General features: G+C 50.1%; 1 protein-coding gene across 1 annotated transcript in view; it reads right to left on the bottom strand.

The window, feature by feature from the left end:
• Positions 1-2,925: 2,925 nt before the first annotated feature.
• Positions 2,926-27,356, bottom strand: part of LOC117010243 (integrin alpha-X-like) — a 36,746-nt gene continuing 12,315 nt past the window's right edge. The window contains exons 9-30 of the mRNA XM_033084536.1: positions 26,164-26,314; positions 24,939-25,012; positions 24,699-24,855; positions 23,712-23,851; positions 22,097-22,264; positions 21,142-21,348; positions 20,481-20,611; positions 19,172-19,329; positions 16,910-17,061; positions 15,574-15,705; positions 14,286-14,359; positions 12,532-12,667; positions 10,493-10,600; positions 8,835-8,914; positions 8,483-8,560; positions 7,554-7,635; positions 6,693-6,821; positions 6,512-6,610; positions 5,697-5,810; positions 4,933-5,025; positions 3,711-3,821; positions 2,926-3,048 (exon numbers count right to left, since the gene is read on the bottom strand). Of these exons, the coding sequence (XP_032940427.1) occupies positions 2,950-3,048; positions 3,711-3,821; positions 4,933-5,025; positions 5,697-5,810; positions 6,512-6,610; positions 6,693-6,821; positions 7,554-7,635; positions 8,483-8,560; positions 8,835-8,914; positions 10,493-10,600; positions 12,532-12,667; positions 14,286-14,359; positions 15,574-15,705; positions 16,910-17,061; positions 19,172-19,329; positions 20,481-20,611; positions 21,142-21,348; positions 22,097-22,264; positions 23,712-23,851; positions 24,699-24,855; positions 24,939-25,012; positions 26,164-26,314 (2,673 nt within the window). The 3' untranslated portion in view covers positions 2,926-2,949. The remainder of the gene's footprint in view (positions 3,049-3,710; positions 3,822-4,932; positions 5,026-5,696; positions 5,811-6,511; positions 6,611-6,692; positions 6,822-7,553; positions 7,636-8,482; positions 8,561-8,834; positions 8,915-10,492; positions 10,601-12,531; positions 12,668-14,285; positions 14,360-15,573; positions 15,706-16,909; positions 17,062-19,171; positions 19,330-20,480; positions 20,612-21,141; positions 21,349-22,096; positions 22,265-23,711; positions 23,852-24,698; positions 24,856-24,938; positions 25,013-26,163; positions 26,315-27,356) is intronic.

The following is a 27,356-nucleotide window of genomic DNA, read 5'->3' on the forward strand; positions in this document are numbered from 1 at the left end:
TTACTCTGCAGCCAATCAGAAGCCACTTTCGCCCGCCGCTTTACGTTTTAACCAATCAGCGTCCACTTCCGACCGCCACTTCCGGTTTTAACCACCCAGCGGCCGCCATTCCCCGACCCCGCTCTGGGCCCCGAAATCGCCGCTTTTTTCCTCAAATTTTTCCGCTTTTGTTTTAATTTTTCGTGTTTTTGGAGCTCCCGGGGACGCCTCGTTTCCCCCCCGCGCAGATTTTGGGGTCCCTTCCCCCATTTTTGGGTCTTTTCCCCAGTTTTGGTTCCCCTCCCCGTTTTTAGGGTCCCAAATCCGTTTTTTACCCATTTTTGGCCTGTTTTAAACCCCATTTTTGCCTCATTTTTCACCCCAAATTTGGGCTCCTGAGGGTTCCGGAGCACTTCCGGCTGCTCTCCATGGCGCTGGAGGACTTCCTGTTCGTCTCTATGGTTTACGAGCACTTCCGGCTGCCTCTCTATTGCTCTGGAGGACTTCCTGTTAGTCTCTATGGTTACAGAGCACTTCCGGCTCCTCTGTGTGGGTCTGGAGGACTTCCTGTTCGTCTCTATGGTAACGGAGGACTTCCGGCGCCGTCTCTATGGCTCTGGAGGACTTCCGGTCAGGCTCCAGGCCTCCTGAGCACTTCCGGCAGTGACTCTATGGTTCCTGAGAACTTCCGGCGCCGTCTCTATCGCTCTGGAGGACTTTTTGTTCGTCTCTATGCTCCCGGAGCACTTCTGGCGCCCTCTTTATGGTTCAGAGCGTGTCCGGCGCCCTCTCTATGGTTTTGGAGGACTTCCGGCGCCGTCTCTATGGTTCCCGAGCACTTTCGGCTGCTCTCTGTGGGTCTGGAGAACTTCCTGTTAGTCTCTATGGTTCTGGAGGACTTCCGGCGCCGTCTCTATGGCTCTGGAGGACTTCCTGTCAGGCTCCAGGCCTCCTGAGCACTTCCGGCAGCGACTCTATGGTTCTGGAGCACTTCCGGTTCCGTCTCTATGGTTACAGAGAACTTCCGGCGCCGTCTCTAGGCCACTACCGTAATTACGCGCGCACCGCCGAGGTAATTGTGGTAAATGCAATAATAATTACGGTAATTTGGGGGGGAAAAAGAGTTAAAAATAAAATTAAAAATAAAAATAAAATATAAAAATAAATTAAATTAAAATTAAATTTAAATTAAAAATCCTGAAAAAATTGAAAAAATAAATTAAAAAAAAAATACTGGGAAGAGAAAATTTGGGGAGAAAAAGAGGGGAAAACGGTTAAACGTGTAATGCCGCGGTACCGTAATTTACCGTATATATCCGCGGTACCGTAATTTACCGTATATCGTCGCGTACCGTAATTTACCGTATATCGTCGCGGTACCGTAATTTACAGTATATCTCCGCGGTACCGTAATTTACCGTGTATAGCCGCGGTACCGTAATTTACCGTATATAATCGCGGTACCGTAATTTACCGTATATCTCCGCGGTACCGTAATTTACCGTATATAATCGCGGTACCGTAATTTACCGTATATCTCCGCTGTACCGTAATTTACCGTATATAGCCGCGGTACCGTAATGTGCCGTATATAGTCGCGGTACCGTAATTTACCGTATATAGCCGCGGTACCGTAATTTACCGTATATCGCCGCGGTACCGTAATTTACCGTATATCGCCGAGGTACCGTAATTTACCGTATATATCCGCGGTACCGTATTTTACAGTATATCGCCGCGGTACCGTAATTTGCCGTATATAGTCGCGGTACCGTAATTTACCGTATATATCCGCGGTGCCGTAATTTACCGTATATAGCCGCGGTGCCGTAATTTACCGTATATATCCGCGGTGCCGTAATTTACCGTATATCACCGCGGTACCGTAATTTACCGTATATCTCCGCGGTACCGTAATTTACGGTATATATCCGCGGTACCGTAATTTACCGTATATAATCGCGGTACCGTAATTTACCGTATATCGCCGCGGTACCGTAATTTGCCGTATATATCCGCGGTGCCGTAATTTACCGTATATAGCCGCGGTGCCGTAATTTACCGTATATATCCGCGGTGCCGTAATTTACCGTATATCACCGCGGTACCGTAATTTACCGTATATCTCCGCGGTACCGTAATTTACGGTATATATCCGCGGTACCGTAATTTACTGTATACAATTACCATATTTACCCGAATAGACGCGCACTGGAAATTTAATTACGGTAATTTTTACAAATTTTTATTTTTATTTTTAGGGGTTTTTTTAAAACTTTTAAATTATTTTACTTTTATTTCATTTTATTTTTATTTTTATTTTAGGTCTCCAAATTCCCTTAAACCCCCCCCCAAAAAATTTCCCAAAAATTCCCAAACTGCCCTCCCTCCCACAAATTTCAAAAAAATTCCCAAAAAATTCCCAAAAATCCCCCAAAATTCCCAAAATCCAAACAGACACAGGGCAGCTCCAGGAGGTTTTTATCGAATTTTTATTTTGTTTTTATTGAATTTTTAGGGGAGATTTTAATTCAAATTTTGGGGGTTTTATTGAATTTTTGGAAGGTTTTATTCAAATTTTTAGGGGATTTTTAATTGAAATTTTTTTTGGAATTTTTATTCAAAATTTTTTTGGTTTTTATTGAAATTTTGGGGATTTCTTATTCAATTTTTTTAAATTTTTATTCAAATTTTTGGGGGGTTTTCATTGAAGTTTTGGGTGATTTTATTCAATTTTCTTTATTATTTCTATTGAAATTTGGTGGATTTTTAATTGAAAATTGGGGGGGATTTTTAATTGAAATTTTGAGGTTTAAACTGAAATTTTTGGGGATTTTTATTCAACTATTTTTTGGTTTTTATTGAAATTTTAGGGTTTTTAAATTCCAATTTTTGGGGATTTTTAAATTGAAATTTTTGAGATTTTTAATTGAAAATTTTTTGGGGTTTTCTATTCAAATTTTGGGGTTTTTATTCAGATTTTGGGGGTTCCTGGGGCTCCCCGGGGGCGTCCCCGGGGGTCTCGGAGCCCTCGAGCATCTCCTGGTACCGGCGGCGGAAAAACCCGACCTGGGGAGAGAGAATTTGGGGAGAAAAAGGGAGAAAACGGTTAAAAATCACAAAAAATTACAATTCTGAAATTTTGGGGGGAAAAGGGTTACAAATAATTAAAATTATAATTAAATTAAAATTACAATGAAAATTAAAATTAAAATTAAAATTAAAATTAAAATTAAAATTAAAATTTGGATTAAAATTAAAATCAAAATTAAAATTAAAATTAAATTAAAATTACAATTAAAATCAAACTTAAAATTAAAATTAAAATTAAATAAAAATTAAAATTAAAATTAAATCAAAATATTTTGGCTATTTTGGGATGAAATAATTCTGAATAATTTCATTATTATTTTTGGGGCGGATTTGGGGGATTTTGGTTAATTTTGGGTCCCATCACCTTGAAGAGCCCCAGCGCCAGCAGCCCCAGCAGGAGGAGAATTTTGGGGTGAATTTGGGGGATTTTGGTCAATTTTGGGTCGATTTTGGATGATTTCAGCACCTTGTAGAGCCCCAGCGCCACCAGCCCCAGCAGGAGGAGAATTTTGGGGTGAATTTGGGGGATTTTGGTCTGAGACAATTTTGATTAATTTTGGTTAATTTCGGATCGGTATTTTGGGGTGAATTTGGGGGATTTTGGTAAATTTTGGGTCGATTTTGGATGATTTCAGCACCTTGTAGAGCCCCAGCGCCACCAGCCCCAGCAGGAGGAGCCCCCCCAGGGACGCCCCCAAAATCAGGGGGAGGGGGTTGGGGGTCAGCACCTGCTCCAGCTCCGTCTGCACCTGCACAGGTGAGAAAAATAAAATAAATTAAAATATAATAAAATAAAATACAGGTAAAAAACACCTGCTCCAGCTCCGTCTGCACCTGCACAGGTGAGAGAGAAAATAAAATAAAATAAAATAAATTAAAATAAAATAAAATAAAATAAAATAAAATAAAATAAAATAAAATAAAATAAAATAAAATAGAGGTGAGAGACACCTGGGACAGGTAAAGAGCACCTGCTCCAGGTCCGTCTGCACCTGCACAGGTGAGAGAGAAAATAAAATAAAATAAATTAAAATACAATAAAATAAAATACAGGTGAGAAAAACCTGGGACAGGTAAAGAGCACCTGCTCCAGCTCCGTCTGCACCTGCACAGGTGAGAGAGAAAATAAAATAAAATAAATTAAAATACAGGTGAGAAACACCTGGGACAGGTGACAGAAATAAAAAACACAGGTGAGAAACACCTGGGACAGGTGAGAAACACAAAAAATACAAGTGAGCACCTGGGACAGGTAAAGAGCACCTGCACAGGTGAGAAAAATAAAGTAAAATAAAATATGGATGAGAAACACCTGGGACAGGTGAGAAACACAAAAAATAACAGGTGAGAGACACCTGGGACAGGTGAGAAAGAAAATAAAATGAAACAGGTGAGAGACATCTGCGACAGGTAAAGAGCACCTGGGACAGGTGAGAAACAAAATAAAATAAAATAAAATACAGGTGAGCACCTGGGACAGGTAAAGAGCACCTGGGACAGGTGAGAAAGAAAAAAAGAACAGGTGAGAGACACCTGAGACAGGTGAGAGACACAAAAAACAACAGGTGAACACCTGGGACAGGTAAAGAACACCTGGGACAGGTGAGAAACAAAATAAAATGAAATAAAATAAAATAAAATACAGGTGAGAAACACCTGAGACCGGTGAGAAAAATAAAAAACACAGGTGAGAGACACCTGGGACAGGTGAGAGATAAAATAAAATAAAATAAAATAAAATAAAATAAAATAAAATAAAATAAAATAAAATAAAATAAAATAAAAATAAAATAAAATAAAATACAGGTGAGAAACACCTGGGACAGGTACAGCACACCTGGCCAGGTGAGCCGCCCTCACCTGCAGCTCGTTGCTCCCCCAGGTGTTCTTGTAGCGCCGCTGGTCGAAGCTCACCTGGGCTGAGGTGAACAGGTGGAGCTTGGGCTGCTGCAGCTGCACAGGTGAGACACGGACAGGTGAGACAGGTGAGACAGGGACAGGTGAGATCCAGATGTGATCCAGGTGTCCCCAGGTGTATCCAGGTGTGCCCAGGTGAGCTCAGGTGTGTTCCCATCCCCGCCAGGTGTGCCCAGGTATATCCCAGGTGTATCTCAGGTGTGTCCCAGGTGTCTCCAGGTGTGTCCCAGGTGTGCCCGGGTGTGTCCCAGGTGTGCCCAGGTGAGTCTCAGGTATATCCAAGTGTATCCAGGTGTGCCCAGGTGTATCTAAGGTGTGCCCAGGTGTGTTCCCATCCCCGCCAGGTGTCCCCAGGTGTCCCCAGGTGTATCCCAAGTGAGCCCAGGTGTCCCCAGGTGTATTCAGGTGTGCCCAGGTGTATCCAGGTGTGTTCTCATCCCCGCCAGGTGTCCCCAAGTGTACCCCAGTTGTATCCCAGGTGTCCCCAGGTGTATCTCAGGTGTATCCAGGTGTCTTCCCCTCCCCTCCAGGTGTATCCCAGGTGTCCCCAGGTGTGCCCAGGTGTATCCAAGTGTGTCCCAGGTGTGCCCAGGTGTGCCCAGGTGTCCCCAGGTGCCCCCAGGTGTATCCAGGTGTATCCAGGTGTGTTCCCCTCCCCCCCAGGTGCCCCCAGGTGTATCCAGGTGTGCCCACCTGTCCCCCCTCACCTGTCCGACCCATCCCAGCCGCAGTGTCCCGCCCACGCGGAAGTCCCAGGTGCGGGGGGGGCTCAGGTGAGGCACGGAGCAGCGGAACTCGCGGCAGGTGAGGCCGGGACACACCTGGGGAGGGAAATCGGGGCAAGATCAGCCGAGTTTGGGGAAATTCTCCCCAATTTTGGGTTAAATTTTCCCCATTTTGGGAAAAAAATTCAAAATTTGGGGTAAAATTCTCCCGATTTTGGGGAAAATTATCTCGATTTTGATAAAATTTTCGTGATTTGGGGTAAATTTTCCTGATTTTGGGAAAATTTTAATAATTAGGGGGAAATTTTCCTGAATTTGGGGGAAATTTTCCCAATTTTGGGTTAAATTTCCCTGATTTTGGGTTAATTTTACCAATTTTGGGGAGAGTTCTCCCGATTTTGGGCAAAAGTCTCTCGATTCTGGTAAAATTTTCCTGATTTGGGGTGAATTTTCCTGATTTTGGGTCAATTTTCCCAACTTTTGGGGGAAATTCTCTCGATTTTGAGAAAATTTTTGAAAATTTGGGGAAAATTCTCCCAATTTGGGTAAAATTTCCACAATTTTGGGTGAATTTTCCCAGTTTTGGGGTAAATTCTCTCAATTTCAAGTAGATTTTCCAGATTTTGGGTAAAATTTCCACAATTTTGGGTTAAAATTTCCCAATTTGGGGTAAAATTTTCCCAATTTGGGGTAAAATTCTCCCAATTTTGGGTAAAATCTCCACAATTTTGGGTAAATTTTTCCCAGTTTTGTGTAAATTTTCCCCATTTTGTGTAACCCCCCCCTCAGGTGCTCACCAGGTGTGCGGGGCTGTCCTGGGCCTGGCCCAGGTGTGCTCCAGGTGTGTCCTGGGCGTGGCCTGGGTGTTCGGGTCCCTCCTGGCACCGCGGCTGCTCCTGCGATTTTGGGGGAAATTCGGGCGATTTGGGGATTTATTTTATTTTATTTTTGGGGGTTTTTTTGGGGTGGGGCCATTACCTGCCCAGGTGTGACCGTCACCTGCTCAGGTGTGACCTCCAGGTGCTCCCAGAGCTGCTCCTGGCCCAGGCGGGAGGGGACCAGGAAGGTGACGTTGGCCGGGAGGCCGCGCTGGCCCAGGACCTTCACCTGGGGACAGGGGGACAGGTGAGGTGACACAGGTGACACAGGTGAGGTCACACAGGTGAGGTCACCCAGGTGACATAGATAATGTCACACAGGTGACAAAGGTGACATCACACAGGTGAAGTGACACAGGTGACGGCACCCAGGTGACACAGGTGACGTCACACAGGTGACATCTATGACGTCACACAGGTGAGACCACACAGGTGACATCGATGACATCACACAGGTGAGGGTGCGCAGGTGAGGTCACACAGATGACACTGGTGATGTCACACAGGTGACACTGATTATGTCACACAGGTGAGGTGACATAGGTGAGGTCACACAGGTGAGGGCACCCAGGTGACACAGGTGATGTCACACAGGTGACATTGATGATGTCACACAGGTCACACAGGTGACACAGGTGACATCACACAGGTGAAGTGACACAGGTGAGGTCACCACCCAGGTGACACAGGTGACGTCACACAGGTAACACCGATGATGTCACACAGGTGACACTGGTGACATCACACAGGTGAGGTCACACAGGTGACACTGATGACGTCACACAGGTGAGACCACACAGGTGAGGTCACACAGGTGACATCGATGATGCCACACAGGTGAGGGCGCACAGCTGATATTGATGACATCACACAGGTGACATTGATGACGTCACACAGGTAATGTCACACAGGTGAGGTGACACAGGTGACACTGATGACGTCACCCCTCAGGTGAGCTCACCTGGTAGTGGTGGCTGACGGGGGTGGGGGCGGGGGCGGCGCCGCCCATGGAGACGTTCAGGTAACGCGTGGAGTCGGCGGCGCTGCGGGGACAGGTGAGAGACAGGTGAGACAGGGACAGGTGAGACAGGGACAGGTGAGACAGGGACAGGGGACACAGGTGAGACAGGGACAGGGGACACAGGGACAGGTGACACAGGGACAGGTGACACAGGGACAGGGACAGGTGAGACAGGGACAGGTGAGACAGGGACAGGTGAGACAGGGACAGGTGGGACAGGGACAGGTGAGACAGGTGAGACACAGGTGAGACAGGGACAGGTGACACAGGGACAGGTGACACAGGGACAGGTGACACAGGGACAGGGACAGGTGAGACAGGGACAGGTGGGACAGGTGAGGGCACACAGGTGAGGTCACACAGGTGACACTGATGATGTCATACAGGTGAGACAGGTGAGACAGGTGACACAGGGACAGGTGAGACAAGTGAGACAGGTGAGGTCACATAGGTGAGACAGGCACATGACACAGGTGACACTGATGACATCACACAGGTGACACAGGTGACACTGATGACGTCACACAGGTGACACAGGTGACACTGATGACATCACCCAGGTGACACTGATGACGTCACACAGGTGTAACACAGGTGACACTGATGACATCACACAGGTGACATCACACAGGTGGCACTGATGACATCACACAGGTGTGACACAGGTGACATCACCCAGGTAACACAGGTGACACTGATGACATCACACAAGTGACACTGATGACATCACACAGGTGACACGGATGACATCACACTGGTGTAACACAGGTGTGACACTGATTATGTCACACAGGTGACACTGATGACGTCACCCAGGTGACACAGGTGACACAGGTGACATCACACAGGTGTGTCCCCCCCCAGCTCACCTGGCGAGCACCAGCAGCACCTGGTACCTGACCGGGATCGTCGCGCTCTGGCTCCGCCCACCTGAGCCGCCATTTTCACTGTGACACAGGGGGACAGCGGCGTCACCCGGGGGCCTCACCTGGGCACGCCTGTCCCTCACCTGGGCACACCTGTCCCTCACCTGGGCACAGCTGTCCCTCACCTGGGCACACCTGTCCCTCACCTGGGCACACCTGAGCCCTCACCTGGGCACACCTGTCCCTCACCTGGGCACACCTGTCCCTCACCTGGGCACAGCTGTCCCTCACCTGGGCACACCTGTCCCTCACCTGGGCACACCTGAGCCCTCACCTGGGCACACCTGTCCCTCACCTGGTGGCGTTGGCCGTCACCTCCAGGATGTCCCCGAGCTCGGCGTCCGGGGGCACGTCCAGGGTGAGCTTGAATGTCACCTGGGGACAGGTGAGACACGGACAGGTGAGACAGGTGAGACAGGGACAGGTGAGACAGGTGAGACAGGCGAGACAGGGACAGGTAACACAAATGACATCACACAGATGATGTCACACAGGTGTGACACACACAGGTGAAACTGATTACACTGATGACATCATACAGGTGACACCGATGACGTCACAGAGATAACACAGGTAACAATGATGATGTCACACAGGTGACACTGATGACGTCACACAGGTGTGACACACAAAGGTAATATTGATGACATCACACAGGTGTGACAATGATGACGTCACACCGGTGACACCGATGACGTCACACAGGTAAGACTGATTACATTGATGACGTCACACAGGTGTGACACACAGGTAACACTGATGACATCACACCGGTATGGCAGTGATGACATCACCCAGGTGACACCGATGATGTCACACAGGTGACACCGATGATGTCACACAGGTAACACTGATGATGTCACACTGTTGACATCACACGGGTGACATTGATTACGTCACACAGGTGTGACACACACAGGTAACACAGGTGACACCTATGACATCACTCAGGTGACACTGATGACATCACACAGGTGACACCGATGACATCACACAGATAACACAGGTGACACTGATGACGTCACACAGGAGTGACCCTGATGACGTCACACAGGTGCGACACCGATGACGTCACAGAAGTGTGACACACAGGTAATACCGATGACATTGATGACGTCACACAGGTGACACTGATGGCGTCACACAGGTGACACCAATGACGTCACACATGTAACATTGATGACGTCACTCAGGTGTCACACAGTTAACACAGGCGACACTGATGACATTGAGGACGTCACACAGGTGTGACACAGGTAACAATGATGACATTGATGACGTCACACAGGTTACACCGATGACGTCACACAGGTATGACGCTCACAGGTGTGACCCTGATGACGTCACACAGGTGACCCCGATGACATCACACAGGTGTGATGCAGGTAACACTGATGACATCACACAAATGACATCGATGACGTCACACAGGTGTGACACACAGGTAACATTGATGACAATGATGACATCATACAGGTGACACTGATGACGTCACACAGGTGACACCGATGACGTCACACAGGTGTGATGCAGGTAACACTGATGACATCACACAAATGACATCGATGACGTCACACAGGTGTGACACACAGAGATGACACAGGTGACCCTGATGACATCATACAGGTGGCACTGATGACGTCATGCAGGTGACAACGATGGCATCACACAGTTGTGACACTCATGACATCACACAGACGTGACGCAGGTAACACTGATGACATCACACAGGTGACATTGATGACGTCACACAGGTGTGACACACACAGGTAACACTGATGACAATGATGACATCACACAGGTGACACCGATGACGTCACACAGGTGTGACACAGGTAACAATGATGACAATGATGACATCACACAGGTGACACCAATGACGTCACACAGGTGTGACGCTCACAGGTGTGACCCTGATGACGTCACACAGGTGACAATGATGACGTCACTCACCTGTCCCCCCCTGCGCAGCACCGGTGGCTGCACCTGGCACAGCGAGCGCCGGCCCCGCCCCTCGGGCGGCTCCGAGTGACAGAGCAGGGACCCGGAACGGCGAGAGTCCTGCGGGGAACTGGGATGGACTGGGGGGACTGGGAGGGACTGGGATGGGACTGGGATGGGACTGGGATGGACTGGGATGGGACTGGGATGGGACTGGGATGGACTGGGATGGACTGGGAGGGACTGGGAGGGGATTGGGAGGGACTGGGAGGGACTGGGAGGGACTGGGAGGGAACTGGGAGGGACTGGGAGGGAACTGGGAGGGACTGGGAGGGGACTGGGAGGGACTGGGAGGGACTGGGAGGGGACTGGGATGGACTGGGAGGGACTGGGAGGGACTGGGATGGACTGGGATGGGACTGGGATGGGACTGGGAGGGGACTGGGATGGACTGGGAGGGACTGGGAGGAACTGGGATTTTTTTCAGGATTTTTTTTAATTTTTTGGGGTATTTTTGAGCGTTTTTTTCCGAGATTTTTTCAGGGTGAATTTCTGGATTTTTGGGGTTTTTTTTGGGTGATAATTTGGGATTTTTTTTCAGGATTTTTTTGGAATTTTTTGGTGATTTTTGTGTGAATTTTTTTGATTTTTTCAGGATTTTTTTTTTTTTCGGGCATTTTTCCGGGATTTTTCCGGGATTTTTTTGGGGTGAATTTCGGTTTTTTTGGGGTTACCTGGAGCACCTGGACCTTGCGGAAGCTCAGCGCCCCCGGGCGGATTTTGGGGTGAATTTTTGGGGATTTTTTGGGATTTTTTTCAGGATTTTTTGGGGGATTTTTGGTGAATTTTGTGTGAATTTTTGTGATTTTTTCAGGATTTTTTTGGATTTTTTGGGGCATTTTTCAGCAGATTTTTCTGGGATTTTTTTCAGGATTTTTTTGGGGTGAATTTCGGGTTTTTTGGGGTTACCTGGAGCACCTGGACCTTGTGGAAGCTCAGCACCCCCGGGGGAATTTTGGGGTGAATTTTTTTGACTTTTGGTGAATTTTGTGTGAATTTTTTTTTATTTTTTGGAGTATTTTTTGGCGGATTTTTCCGGGATTTTTTTGGGTCGAATTTCTGGATTTTTGAGGGTTTTGGGTTGAATTTTTGGGATTTTTTTCAGGATTTTTGGAGGGATTTTTGGGTATTTTTGTGTGAATTTTTGGGGTTTTTTCAGGATTTTTTTTAATTTTTTCGGGCATTTTTTCAGCGGATTTTTCTGGGATTTTTTCAGGATTTTTTTGGGGTGAATTTCGGGTTTTTTGGGGTTACCTGCAGCACCTGGACCTTGTGGAAGCTCAGCGCCCCCGGGGGGATTTTGGGGTGAATTTTGGGGATTTTTGTGTGAATTTTTGGGATTTTTTCAGGATTTTTTGGGTTATTTTTGGGCGGATTTTTCCAGGATTTTTTTGGGTCGAATTTCTGGATTTTTGAGGGTTTTGAGTTGAATTTTTGGGATTTTTTGGGATTTTTTTTCAGGATTTTTTGGGGGATTTTTGGTGATTTTTGTGTGAATTTTTGGGATTTTTTTCAGGAATTTTTTAATTTTTTTCGGGCATTTTTCAGCGGATTTTTCTGGGATTTTTCAGGATTTTTTTGGGGTGAATTTCGGGTTTTTTGGGGTTACCTGGAGCACCTGGACCTTGCGGAAGCTCAGTGCCCCCGGGGGGATTTTGGGGTGAATTTTGGGGATTTTTGGGGTGAATCTTTGGGGATTTTTTCAGGATTTTTTGGGTTATTTTTGGGCGTTTTTTTCCGGGATTTTTCCGGGATTTTTTTGGGGTGAATTTTGGGGTTTTTGGGGTGAATTTTTTTTATCTTTCTGTGTCCATTTTTGGTGATTTTGGGGTTGAATTTTTGGGATTTTTCGGGTAATTTTGAGTGAATTTTTGGGATTTTTTTCAGGGATTTTTGGATTTTTTCGGGATTTTTGGGGGTATTTTTGGGCGTTTTTTTCCGGGATTTTTCCGGGATTTTTTGGGGGTGAATTTCAGGATTTTTGGGGTTACCTGGAGCACCTGGACCTTGCGGAAGCTCAGCGCCCCCGGGTGCTCCAGCAGCACCCCCGGGCCGAAGGAGCTCTCGCCGCTGTTGCTCAGGGTCAGCGTCAGCTCCAGCGCGTCGCCCTCGCCCACCACCAGCACCCTGAAAGCGCCCAAAATCCCCCAAAATCAACCCAAAATCAACCCAAAATTTAACCCAAAATCAGCCAAAAATCACACCAAAAATCACACCAAAAATCACACCAAAAATCACGCAAAATCCACCCTGAAATCACACAAAATCGGCTGAAATCAACCCAAAATTAACCCAAAATCATCACAAAATTAACCTAAAATCAGCCTAAAATCACACCAAAAATCACACCAAAAATCACGCAAAAAATCACTCCAAAATCCACCCTGAAATCACCCAAAATCGCCCAAAATTAACCCAAAATTTAACCTAAAATCAGCCAAAAATCACACCAAAAATCACACAAAAAAATCACCCCAAAATCCACCCTGAAATCACCCAAAATCGGCCAAAATCAACCCAAAATCATCACAAAATTAACAGAAAATTAACCCAAAATTAACCCTGAAATCACCCAAAATTGGCCAAAATGAACCCAAAATCAACCCAAAATCAACCCTGAAATCACCCAAAATCAGCTGAAATTAACCCAAAATCAACCCAAAATTAACCTAAAATCAGCCTAAAATCACACCAAAAATCACACAAAAAATCACACAAAAAAATCACGCAAAATCCACCCTGAAATCACCCAAAGTTAACCCAAAATCAGCCAAAATTAACCCTGAAATTACACTCAATTATCCCCTGAAATCAGTCCAAAATCAGCCCAAAAGCAACACAAAATCACCTGAAATCACACCAAAGAATCACACCCAAAAATCCACCCTGAAATCATCCAAGATCAGCCCAAAATTAACCCAAAATCTCCCCAAAATTAATCTCAAATCACAACAAAAATCACATTGAAATATCCTCTGAAATCTCCCCAAAATCAGCCCAAAATCACACAAAAATATCACACCAAAATCAACCCAAAATCAGCCCAAAATCCACCCTGAAATCAACCCAAAAATAACCAAAAATCACACCAAAAAATCACACTGAAATATCCTCTGAAATCAGCCCAAAATCACCTGAAATCAACCCTGAAATCAGCCCAAATTCCCTCAAAAATTCCCCAAAAATTTCCCAAATATTCCGCCAAAATTCCCCCTCAAAAATCCCAAAAAATCCCCAAAATTTCCCACAAATTCCCCAAAAAATCCCCCAAAATTCCCCAAATTTCAAAATCATTCCCCAAAAAATCCCCCTAAAATCCCCCCAAATTTCCCCAAAAAATCCCCCAAAAAAATACCCAAAAAATCCCCAAAAATTCCCAAAAAATTCCCAAAAATATCCCAAAAAAAGCCAAAAAAATCCCAAAAAAATCCCCAAAATTCCCCCAAAAAATCCCAAAATTCCCCCCAAAAATAAAAAAAAATCCCCAAAAAAATCCTCAAAAAAACCCCCCAAAATTCCCAAAAAATCCCAAAAATATCCCCAAAAAATCCCCCAAAATATCCTAAAAAATCCAAAAAAATCACCAAAATTCCCCCCAAAATCCAAATAAAATCCATAAAAATCCCCAAAAAATCCCCCAAAAATTCCCAAAAAATCCCCAAAAAATCCCAAAAAATCCCCAAATTCCCCCAAATCCCCCAAATTCCCCCAAATCCCCCAAATTCCCCCAAATTTCCGCTCTCACCCCGCGGTGCTGAGCCGCAGCCCCAGCTCGTCCTCGCAGGCGTTGTCGGCGCCGCAGTCGTGCTCGAACGGCAGCTGGGGCAGAGTTTGGGGCAATTTGGGCCTTTTGAACCATTTTTCAATTTTTTACAATTTTTTATCTTCCCCCCCATTTTTTTACCATTTTTTAAACCATTTAAAAACCATTTTTTATCAATTTTTTATCAATTTTTTACCAATTTTTTACCATTTTTAAACCATTTTTAACCATTTTTAACAATTTTTTCATTTTTTTACCATTTTCATACCATTTCTTTAAAACATTTTTAAATCAGTTCTAAATTATTTTTAAAAACACTTTTTAAATTATTTTTTTACCATTTTTACATTCTTTACCATTTTTAAACCATTTTTTACCAATTCTTTACCTTTTTTTAGCATTTTTAAAACAATTTTTAAAACTATTTAGAAACCATTTTTAAGCTATTTTAAAAATCCTTTAAAAAATATTTTTAAAACCATTTTAAACAATTTTTTAACCATTTTTAAACCATTCTTAGAACTATTTAAAAAATCCTTTTAAACCATTTTTTACCAATATTTTTCACCCGAATCTTCCCAAAATTCCCAGAATTTGCCCCAAAATTTCTCACCGATGACGTCACCGCTGTGTCTGGGTCGGGTCCCCTCCCCCACACCCCAATATCCCCAAAAAATCCCCAAAAAAATCCCAAAAATCCCCCAAAATTACAATTTTTCACCGAATTTTCCCAAAATCTCACTTTTTTCACCTAAAAATCTCCTCACCGATGACGTCACCGCCGTGTCCGGAGCGCTCCCCTCCCCCACCCCCCAAAAACCAAAAAAAATCCCCCCAAAAATCCCCAAAAAACCCCCAAAAAATCCCCCCAAAATCATCAAAAATTACATTTTTTAACCGATTTGTCCCAAAATCTCACTTTTTTCACCCAAAAATCGCTCACCAGTGACGTCATCACGGTGTCCGAGCCGGGTCCCCTCCCCCACACCCCAAAAATCCCCAAAAAACCCAAAAATCCGCCAAAATTCCCCAAAAATTACAATTTTTAACTGATTTTTCCCAAAATCTCGCTTTTTTCACCCAAAAATCTCCTCACCGATGACGTCACCGCCGTGTCCGGAGCTCTCCCCTCCCCCACCCCCCAAAAACCCCAAAAGGTCCCAAAAAATCCCACCAAAAATCCCCAAAAAATCCCCCAAAAATCCCCCAAAATTACATTTTTCACCAATTTTTCCCAAAATCTCGCTTTTTCCACCCAAAAATCGCTCACCAGTGACGTCACCGCGGTGTCCGAGCCGGGTCCCAGCCGTGTCCGGAGCCCTCCCCCCCCCGGCAGGGGGTCGCCCCTCCCCCCCAGGGTCACTCTCAGGGTCAGCGGGGTCAGCGTGTCCCGGGGACACCCCTGGGAAAAAAAATTAAAATATAAAAATTTTGGGGTGAAAAACGGGAAATTTGGGTAAAAAGTAAAAATTTGGGGTGGGAAACGGGAAATTTGGGAAAAAAACAAAAAAAAATTTTGGGTTTTTTTTCCCCTCCAAGTTCCCCAAATTTCGCAATTTTCCCAATTTTCCCAAAATCCCAAATTTTCGCCCCAAATTTCCCTTTTTTCCCAAATTCCATTTTTTCCCAAATCCCCGTTTTTCTCCCCATTTTTCCCAAATTCCCCATTTTCCCCCTAAATTTCCCTTTTTTCTCAAAATTCCATATTTCCCAAATTCCCTGTTTTTTCGCCCCAAATTTCCCTTTTTCCCAGTTTTCCCAATTTTCCCAAAATCCTCGTTTTTCACCCCAAACTCCCCAATTTTCCCAAATTCCCTTTTTTTCCCAAAATCCCCATTTCTCCCTCCAAAACCCCAATTCCCCCAAATTTCCCAATTTCCCCAAATTTCCCAAAATCCCATTTTTCACCCCAAATTTCCCTTTTTTTCCCAGATTTCCCAAAATCCCCATTTTTCCAAAATCCCCATTTTTCACTCCAAATTTCCATATTTCCCCAATTCCCCAATTTTCCCAAAATCCCAAATTTTTCCAAATTGCCAGTTTTTCACCCCAAATTTCCCAATTTTCCCAAATTCCCGTTTTTCCCCCCAAATTCCCCAATTTTCCCAAAATAACAAATTTCCCAAATTCCCATTTTTTCTCCCCAAATTCCCCATTTTTCCCTTTTTCCCCAAATTTCCCATTTTTCCCGAATTCCCGTTTTTTCCCCCCAAATTCCCCATTTTTCCCTTTTTTCCCAAATCCCATTTTCCCCAATTTCCCCAAATTCCCATTTTTTCTCCCCAAATTCCCCATTTTTCCCAATTTCCCATTTTTCCCAATTTTCCCGAATTCCCGGTTTTCCCCCCCAAATTTCCCAAATTTCCCAAATTTCCCGAATTCCCGTTTTTCCCGAATTCCCGTTTTTTCCCCCCAAATTTCCCATTTTTCCCTTTTTTCCCAATTTTCCCAAATTCCCGGTTTTTCCCCCCAAATTTCCCAAATTCCCGTTTTTTCTCCCCAATTTTCCCAAATTCCCGGTTTTTCCCCCCAAATTCCCCATTTTTCCCAAATTCCCCATTTTTCCCATTTTTCCCGAATTCCCGTTTTTCCCCCCAAATTCCCACCTTGGCTCGGATCTCCAGGCTCCGGCACTGCCGCCCCTCCCCCACCCGGACGCTCCCGTTTTGGGCCGAATTCTCCCCAAAATCGGCGCGGCCGTGGGCGCGGCCGGGGTCCAGCTCGGCCAGGAACCACAGGGACAGAGACACGGCTGGACCTGGGGGGAAATTTGGGGTGAAAAAACGGGATTTTGGGAAAAAATTGAAATTTGGGGTGAAAAACGGAGATTTTGGTAAAATTGAGATTTTAAGATTTTGGGAAATTGGGGAAAGTGGTGATTTGGGGTGAAAAATGGGGAAATTGGGAAAATTGAGGAAATTGGGAAAATTGGGAAAATTGGAATTTTGGGGTGAAAAATGGGGATTTTGGTAAAAAATTGAAATTTTGGATAATGGGGATTTTTGGGTGAAAAACGGGGATTTTGGGATTTTGGGAAAATTGGGAAATTGGGATTATTGGGGTCCAGCTCAGCCAGGAACCACAGGGATAAAGACACGGTTGAGCCTGGAAATTTGGGGTGAAAAATGAGGATTTTGGTAAAAAATTGAAATTTGGGGTGAAAAATGGGGATTTTGGGAAAAAATCGAAATTTTGGAAAATTGGGATTTTTGGGGTGAAAAACGGGGATTTTGGGATTTTTGGGATTTTGGGTCCAGCTCGGCCAGGAACCAGAGAGAGAGAGACATGGCTGAACCTGGAAATTTGGGGTGAAAACCCGGGATTTTGGTAAAAAAATTGAAATTTGGGGTGAAAAACTGAGATTTTGGTAAAATTGAGATTTTAAGATTTTGGGAAAATTGGGGAAAATGGCGATTTGGGGTGAAAAATGGGGAAATTGGGAAAATTGAGGAAATTGGGAAAATTAGGAAAATTGGAATTTTGGGGTGAAAAACGGGGATTTTGGGAAAAAATTGAAATTTTGGAAAATTGGGATTTTTGGGGTGAAAAATGGGGATTTTGGTAAAAAAATGTGATTTTAGAAAATTGGGAAATTCAGGGATTTTGGGGATTTTTGGGATCTCAGGTGTGAATTTTGAGAATTTTAGGATCTCAGGTGTGAATTTGGGGTTTCCAGGTGGGGATTTTGGGTTCTCAGGTGTGAATTTTGGATCTCAGGTGAAAATTTTGGGATTTTTTGGAATCTCAGGTGTGTCCAGGTGTGAATTTCGGTGATCTCAGGTGTGAATTTGGGGTTTCCAGGTGTGAATTTGGGGAATTTTGGAATCTCAGGTGTGTCCAGGTGTGAATTTGGATTCTCAGGTGTGAATTTTGGATTTTTTGGGGTTCTCAGATGTGACTTTTGAGAATTTTGTGATCTCAGGTGTGAATTTTGGGGTTCTCAGGTGCGAATTTTGGATTTTTGGGGGTTTCCAGGTGTGAATTTGGAGTTTCCAGGTGTGAATTTTGTGATCTCAGGTGTGAATTTTGGGATCTCAGGTGTGAATTTGGGGTTTCCAGGTGTGAATTTTGGGAATTTTGGGTTCTCAGGTGTGTCCAGGTGAGAATTTTGGGATTTTGGACACTCACCGTAGTTATCCTGAGTTATTTTCCTGCCCTGGAAGCAGATCCTGGCCGTGGCCAGGTGCGAATTTGGGGAATTTCAGGTGCGAATTTTGGATTTTTTTGTGTGTCCAGGTGTGATTTTGGGTTTCCAGGTGTGATTTTGGATCTCAGGTGTGATTTTGGACACTCACCGTAGTTGTCCTGAGTGATTTTCCTCCCCTGGAAGCAGATCCTGGCCGTGGCCAGGTGCGAGTTTTTGGGATCTCAGGTGTGAATTTTGGGGATCTCAGGTGTGAATTTGGGGAATTTTGGAATCTCAGGTGTGTCCAGGTGTGAATTTGGATTCTCAGGTGTGAATTTTGAGAATTTTGGGATCTCAGGTGTGAATTTTGGGGTTTCCAGGTGTGAATTTTGGATTTTTTAGGATCTCAGGTGTGAATTTTGGATTATTTGGGGTTTCCAGGTGGGAATTTTGGGATCTCAGGTGTGAATTTGGGAATCTCAGGTGTATCCAGGTGCGAATTTTGGGGATTTTGGGATCTCAGGTGTGAATTTGGATCTCAGGTGTGATTTTGGACACTCACCGTAGTTGTCCTGGGTGATTTTCCTGCCCTGGAAGCAGATCCTGGCCGTGGCCAGGTGCGAATTTTGGGGATCCCAGGTGTGAATTTGGGGTTTCCAGGTGTGAATTTGGGGTTTTTTGGTGTGTCCAGGTGTGAATTTTGGAATCTTAGCTGTATCCAGGTGTGATTTTGGACACTCACCATAATTATCCTGAGTTATTTTCTTCCCCTGGAAGCAGATTTTTGCCGTGGCCAGGTGCGCCCGCAGCTCCTCCCCCTCGGGACACTCGACCGCGGCCGCCGGGATCACCTGGGGCTCGAAGGACACCTGGAGGCGCACCTGGAGCAGCGGGGGCGACCTGGGGACACACCTGGGGTCACCTGGGGGCACCTGGGGGGGTCTGGGACACACCTGGGGTCACCTGGGGGCACCTGGGACACACCTGGGGACACCTGGGACACACCTGGGGTCACCTGGGGGGGTCTGGGGGCACCTGGGGGCACCTGGGGACACCTGGGGACACCTGGGACACACCTGGGGACACCTGGGGGGGTCTGGGGGCACCTGGGCACACCTGGGGTCATCTGGGACACACCTGGGGACACCTGGGACACACCTGGGGTCACCTGGGGGAGTCTGGGGTCACCTGAGAGGGGTTTTGGGGTCACCTGCACTCACCTGAGCAGCAGCACCTGGCCCAGGTGTGTTTGGGGGATCCCAGGTGTGTTTTTGGGGATCCCAGGTGTGTTTTTGGGGTCGATTTTGGATTTTTTGGGTTACCTGGACTCACCTGAGCAGCAGTACATGGCCCAGGTGTGTTTTGGGGATCCCAGGTGTGTTTTTGGGGTGTTCCAGGTGTGTTTTTGGGGTGAATTTTGGGTTCCCAGACTCACCTGAGCAGCAGCACCTGGCCCAGGTGTGTTTTGAGGAGCCCAGGTGAGTTTTTGGGGTGGATTTTGGGTTCCCAGACTCACCTGAGCAGCAGCACCTGGCCCAGGTGTGTTTGAGGTGCCCGAGGTGTGTTTTTGGGGATCCCAGGTGTGTTTTTGGGGTGGATTTTGGATTTTTTGGGTTCCCAGACTCACCTGAGCAGCCGCACCTGGCCCAGGTGTTTTTGGGGTGTTCCAGGTGTGATTTTGGGGTGAATTTTGGGGATTTTGGGTTTCCAGACTCACCTGAGCAGCAGCACCTGGCCCAGGTGTGTTTGGGGTGTCCCAGGTGTGTTTTTGGGGATCCCAGGTGTGTTTTTGGGGTGGATTTTGGGGTTTTTTTGGGTTCCCAGACTCACCTGAGCAGCAGCACCTGGCCCAGGTGTGTTTTTGGGGTGGATTTTGGGGATTTTGGGTTCCCAGACTCACCTGAGCAGCAGCACCTGGCCCAGGTGTGTTTTGAGGAGCCCAGGTGTGTTTGGGGTGCTCCAGGTGTGTTTTTGGGGTGGATTTTGGGTTTTTTGGGTTCCCAGACTCACCTGAGCAGCAGCACCTGGCCCAGGTGTGTTCCCAGACTCACCTGAGCAGCAGCACCTGTCCCCGCGCGCCCACGGCCAGGTCGGGCAGGTGATCCCCGCTCAGGTCGCGGCCCCCGCTCAGGGAGCGGCCGAAAAATCGCGGCTGGGACGGGAAGGCGGAGCCGGGGATGCGCTGGGCAGGTGAGACAGGTGAGACAGGTGAGACAGGTGAGACAGGTGAGACAGGTGAGACAGGTGAGAGACAGGTAAGACAGGTGAGACACAGGTGAGATTGGACAGGTGAGATTGGACAGGTGAGACCCCCCCCACCAGGTAAGAACCCCCAGGTGAGACAGGTGAGACTCCCCCCCTGCCCCAGGTGAGGCCTCACCTGTCCCACCTGACCCCTCCTCCCTCAGGTGCCCCTCACCTGCCCCAGGTGTGCCCCAGTCCCCTCAGGTCTCCCTCACCTGCCCCAGGTGTGTCTCTGCTCCCTCAGGTGTGCCTCACCTGTCCCAGGTGTGCCTCAGGTGTGCCCCAGCCCCCCTAGGTGCCCCTCACCTGCCCCAGGTGTCCTTCACCCCCCCCAGGTGCCCCTCACCTGCCCCAGGTGCCCCTCATGTGCCCCTTACCCCCCCCAGGTGCGCCTCACCTGTCCCAGGTGTGCCCCAGGTGTGTCCCAGCCCCCTCAGGTGTCCCTCACCCCCCCCAGGTGCCCCTCACCTGCACTCCCTCGGCTCTGAGCCCGCCAGGTGCGCCCCTGAACAGGTAAACGGCGCCGCGCCCGTCGTCCTCCAGCGGCGCCCCCACGGCCACCTCGGCGCACCTGTCCCCGTCCAGGTCGCCCAGGTGAGCCAGGCTGGCCCCGAAGCGGCCCAGGGGCTGCCCAGGTGAGCCCCGCAGGGACAGGGCACAGCTCAGGTGAGCGCTCTGCGGGGGGACAGGGGGGACAGGTGAGACTGGTGAGACAGGTGAGACAGGTGGGATTGGACAGGTGAGAGATGGACAGGTGAGATTGGACAGGTGAGACTGGACAGGTGAGACAGGTGAGATGGGACAGGTGAGACAGGTGAGAGAGGGCAGGTGAGATGGGACAGGTGAGACAGGTGAGAGAGGGCAGGTGAGATGGGACAGGTGAGATTGGACAGGTGAGATGGGACAGGTGAGACTGGTGAGAGATGGACAGGTGAGACAGGTGAGACAGGTGAGACTGGACAGGTGAGAGACAGGTGAGATTGGACAGGTGAGATTGGGCAGGTGAGATTGGACAGGTGGGATTGGACAGGTGACAGATGGACAGGTGAGATTGGACAGGTGAGACTGGACAGGTGGGACAGGTGAGACACAGGTGAGGGCCAGGTGAGGCCCCCAGCTGTGTCTCACCTGCCCAGGTGTGCCCAGGTGTGCCCAGGTGTGCCTAGGTGTGTCTCACCTGCCCAGGTGTGCTCAGGTGTGTCTCACCTGCCCAGGTGTGCTCACCTGTCCCTGCAGCTCGCACAGGTGTGCTCAGGTGTGTCTCACCTGCCCAGGTGTGCCCAGGTGTGCTCAGGTGTGTCTCACCTGCCCAGGTGTGCTCACCTGTCCCTGCAGCTCGCACAGGTGTGTCTCACCTGCCCAGGTGTGCTCACCTGTCCCTGCAGCTCGCACAGGTGTGTCTCACCTGCCCAGGTGTGCTCACCTGTCCCTGCAGCTCGCACAGGTGCACGCGGCCGCCGCTGCCCCCCCCGTAGAACAGGGGCGCCCCCACCAGGAGCTTCAGGGCCTCACCTGGGCGGGGCTCACCTGGGCGGGGCTCACCTGGGCAGGGCTGCAGCGCCAGCAGCGACGCCCCGAAGTAGGAGCCCACCTGGGGAGAGACAGGTGAGACAGGTGAGACACAGGTGAGACAGGTGAGACAGGTGAGAGATGGACAGGTGAGACAGGTCAGACAGGTGAGACAGGTGAGAATCCCCAGGTGACAACTGACAGGTGAGCCCTCAGGTGACCCCCCCAGGTGATCCTGCCCAGGTGAGACAGGTGAGATTTCCCCCTAGGTGAGACAGGTGAGGCCTGACAGGTGAGAGAGGTGAGACAGGTGAGAATCTCCAGGTGAGACAGGTGAGACACAGACAGGTGAGACAGGTGAGACACAGACAGATGAGACAGGTGAAAACCCTCAGGTGAGACAGGTGAGACCTGAAAGGTGAGACAGGTGAGAATCCCCAGGTGAGAATCCCCAGGTGAGACAGGTGAGACACAGACAGGTGAGACAGGTGAGACAGGTGAGGTCTGACAGGTGACACCCCCCCAGGTGAGAATCCCCAGGTGAGACCCAACCAGGTGAGACAGGTGAGACACAGACAGGTGAGACAGGTGAGAATCCCCAGGTGAGAATCCCCAGGTGAGACAGGTGAGACACAGACAGGTGAGACAGGTGAGACAGGTGAGGTCTGACAGGTGACACCCCCCCAGGTGAGAATCCCCAGGTGAGACCCCCTAGGTGAGACAGGTGAGAATCCCCAGGTGATCCTGCCCAGGTGAACTCCCCAGGTGATCCTGCCCAGGTGAGACAGGTGAGAATCCCCAGGTAAGAATCCCCAGGTGAGACAGGTGAGAATCCCCCCAGGTGAGACCCCCCAGGTGAGACAGGTGAGACACAGACAGGTGAGACAGGTGAGAATCCCCAGGTGATCCTGCCCAGGTGAACTCCCCAGGTGATCCTGCCCAGGTGAGACAAGTGAGACAGGTGAGAATCCCCAGGTGAGACAGGTGAGACCTGACAGGTGAGACCCTCCCCAGGTGAGAATTCCCAGGTGAGACCCAACCAGGTGAGACAGGTGAGATACAGGTGAGACAGGTGAGACAGGGACAGGTGAGACAGGTGAGACCTGACAGGTGAGACCCTCCCCAGGTGAGAATCCCCAGGTAAGAATCCCCAGGTGAGACAGGTGAGACACAGACAGGTGAGACAGGTGAGAATCCCCAGGTGAGAATCCCCAGGTGAGACAGGTGAGACAGAGACAGGTGAGACAGGTGAGGTCTGACAGGTGACACCCCCCCAGGTGAGAATCCCCAGGTGAGACCCAACCAGGTGAGACAGGTGAGACCTGACAGGTGAGAATCCTCAGGTCAGATCCCTCCAGGTGAGACAGGTGAGCCCTCAGGTAACCTCCCCCAGGTGATCCTGCCCAGGTGACCCCCCCAGGTGCCACAGGTGACCCCCCCCAGGTGACCCCCCCAGGTGTGACAGGTGACCCCCCACAGGTGACCCCCCCAGGTGCCACAGGTGCCCCCCCCAGGTGTCCCACCCTCACCTGAGTGCCGTTGGCCGCCGCCCGAACCGTCCAGGTGCTCCCGGGCTGCAGCACCAGGACCCTGCCCAGGTGAGCGTACCTGGGCGCGCCCAGAGCCAGCCCCCAGGTGCGGCCCAGGGGCACGACCGCGGCCGAGTAACCTGGGCAGGTGAGATTGGACAGGTGAGACAGGTGAGACAGGTGAGATTGGACAGGTGAGATTGGACAGGTGAGACAGGTGAGACAGGGACAGGTGAGATTGGACAGGTGAGCCCCAGGTGTGACCCAGGTGTCCCCAGGTGTATCTCAGGTGCCCCCAGGTGTATCCCAGGTGTACCCAGGTGTGCCCAGGTGTGCTCAGGTGTGTCCCAGGTGTATCCCAGGTGTCCCCAGGTGAACCCAGGTGTTGCTCAGGTGCCCCCAGGTGTCCCCAGGTGTCTCCAGGTGTGCTCAGGTGTGCTCAGGTGTATCCCAGGTTTATCCCAGGTGTATCCAGGTGTGTCCCAGGTGTATCCCAGGTGTCCCCAGGTGTGCCCAGGTGTGCCCCCCTTACCCAGGTAAGCGTCCCTCGTGTCCTCGCCGTCGCCCAGGTGAGCTCCAGGTGTATCCCACGTGTGCCCAGGTGTACCCCAGGTGTACCCAGGTGTGCCCAGGTGTGCCCAGGTGTGCCCAGGTGTATCCCAGGTGTACCCAGGTGCCCCCAGGTGTCCCCAGGTGTGCCCAGGTGCCCCCAGGTGTGCCCCCCTCACCCAGGTAAGCGTCCCTCGCGTCCTCGCCGTCGCCCAGGTGTGCCCAGGTGTGCTCAGGTGTATCCCAGGTGACTCCAGGTGTGCCCAGGTGTGCCCAGGTGCCCCCAGGTGTCCCCAGGTGTATCCAGGTGTCCCCAGGTGTATCTCAGGTGTGCCCAGGTGACCCCAAGTGTGTCCTCAAGTGTCTCCAGGTGTATCCCAGGTGTGCCCAGGTGTATCCCAGGTGTATCCCAGGTGCCCCCAGGTGTGCCCCCCTCACCCAGGTAAGCGTCCCTCGCGTCCTCGCCGTCGCCCAGGTGAGCTCCAGGTGTGCCCAGGTGAGTCCCGTTGACGAAGGTGGCCGCCCCTCCCCCGCCGTAGACGAACGCCCCCCCCGACCAATCGAAGGCTCCGACCGCGCCCAGCACCGGCCCGGCCTGGGGTCAGAGGTCAGGGGTCACCCGGGGGTCACCCGGGGGTCACCCGGGGGTCACTCAGGGGTCACTCAGGGGTCACTCACCGGGGTCAGGGCGGCGCTGAACCCCTCCTGAGCCATCTCCAGCTGGAAGGAGCTGCTGTGGGCGGAGTGCGTACCTGGGACAGGTGAGACGGACAGGTGAGAGAGACAGGTGAGAGATGGACAGGTGAGACAGGTGAGATTGGACAGGTGAGATTGGACAGGTGAGAGATGGACAGGTGAGATTGGACAGGTGAGAGATGGACAGGTGAGAGATGGACAGGTGAGATTGGACAGGTGAGAGATGGACAGGTGAGAGAGGGACAGGTGAGACAGGTGAGACAGGTGAGACAGGTGAGACAGGTGAGACAGGTGAGAGAGGGACAGGTGAGATTGGACAGGTGAGAGATGGACAGGTGAGACAGGTGAGACAGGTGAGGAGTCCTGCCCAGGTGTATCCCAGCCATCCCCAGGTGTGTCCAGGTGTATCTCAGGTGTATCTCAGGTGTATCCCAGGTATCCCCCAGGTGTCCCCAGGTGTGCCCAGCTGTCCCCAGGTGTGCCCAGGTGTGCCCAGGTGTATCTCAGGTGTCCCCAGGTGTCCCCAGCCATCCCCAGGTGAGCTCCAGGTGTGTCCCAGCTGTCCCCAGGTGTGCCCCAGGTGTGCCCAGGTGTCCCCAGGTGTCCCCAGGTGTGCCCAGGTGCCCCCAGGTGTCCCCAGGTGTCCCCAGGTGCCCCCAGGTGTCCTCAGCTGTCCCCAGGTGTGCCCAGGTGTGCCCCAGGTGTGTCCCAGCTGTCCCCAGGTGTGCCCAGGTGTGTGTCCCAGGTGTCCCCAGGTGTCCCCAGCTGTCCCCAGGTGTGCCCAGGTATCCCTCAGGTGTCCCCAGCCATCCCCAGTTGTCCCCAGGTGTGTGTCCCAGGTGTGTCCCAGCTGTCCCCAGCTGTCCCCAGCCATCCCCAGGTGTGTGTCCCAGGTGTCCCCAGCCATCCCCAGGTGCCCCCAGGTGTGCCCAGGTGTCCCCAGGTGTGTCCCAGGTATCCCCAGGTGCCCCCAGCTGTCCCCAGGTGTGCCCAGGTGTGCCCAGGTGTGTGTCCCAGGTGTGCCCAGGTGTCCCCAGGTGTCCCCAGGTGCCCCAGGTGCCCCCAGGTGTGCCCAGGTGTCCCCAGGTGTCCCCAGCCATCCCCAGGTGTGCCCAGGTGTCCCCAGGTGCGTGTCCCAGGTGTGTCCCAGCTGTCCCCAGCTGTCCCCAGCCATCCCCAGGTGTGTGTCCCAGGTGTGCCCAGGTACCCTCGATGGCGAAGATCTTCTCCTGGAGCTGGGTGTGGATCCTGGCCAGGGCGTCGAAGTTGTCGACGCGGAACACGTGCTCACCTGGCGGGGCCGAGGCGATGGCGTCCAGCTCCTGCTGCGCCCACGGCGAGCTGAACGCCTGCCCCACCTGCCACAGGCGAGACACACAGGTGAGAGGGGTGGGACAGGTGAGAGATGGACAGGTGAGACAGGTGAGACAGGTGAGATGGGACAGGTGAGACCGGACAGGTGAGATGGGTGAGGGATGGACAGGTGAGAGACAGGTGAGATGGGACAGGTGAGATGGGTGAGACAGGGACAGGTTAGACAGGTGACACAGGTGAGACAGGACAGGTGAGATGGGTGAGACAGGTGACACCGACAGGTGAGACCAGACAGGTGAGAGACCGACAGGTGAGATGGGTGAGAGACGGACAGGTGAGAGACAGGTGAGATGGCACAGGTGAGACTGGACAGGTGAGACCGGACAGGTGAGATGGGTGGGACAGGTGAGAGAGGTGAGATTGGACAGGTGAGACAGGTGAGAGACAGGTGAGGGATGGACAGGTGAGACCGGACAGGTGAGATGGACAGGTGAGACAGGCACAGGTGAGAGAGGTGAGACAGGTGAGAGACAGGTGAGACAGGTGAGAGATGGACAGGTGAGACAGGTGAGATACAGGTGAGACTGGGACAGGTGAGACAGGGACAGGTGAGATGGACAGATGGACACACAGACAGGATGGACACATGGATGGTCACACAGATGGACACACAGACAGGATGGACACACAGACAGGATGGACACACAGATGGACACACAGGTGGACAGATGGACACACAGATGGACACAGGGATGGACAGGTGGACACACAGATTGACACACAGACGGACACAGGGATGGACAGATGGACACACAGACAGGATGGACACACAGACAGGATGGACAGATGGACACACAGATGGACACACAGATGGACACACAGATGGACACACAGGATGGACACACAGACAGGACGGACACACAGATGGACACACAGGTGGACAGATGGACACACAGATGGACACAGGGATGGACACACAGATGGACACACAGATGGACACACAGACAGGATGGACACACAGGTGGACAGATGGACACACAGATGGACACAGGGATGGACAGGTGGACACACAGATGGACACACAGA

Source organism: Catharus ustulatus, chromosome 40 (genome assembly GCF_009819885.2).
Source record: "Catharus ustulatus isolate bCatUst1 chromosome 40, bCatUst1.pri.v2, whole genome shotgun sequence".
In the NCBI taxonomy this organism is placed as follows: domain Eukaryota; kingdom Metazoa; phylum Chordata; class Aves; order Passeriformes; family Turdidae; genus Catharus; species Catharus ustulatus.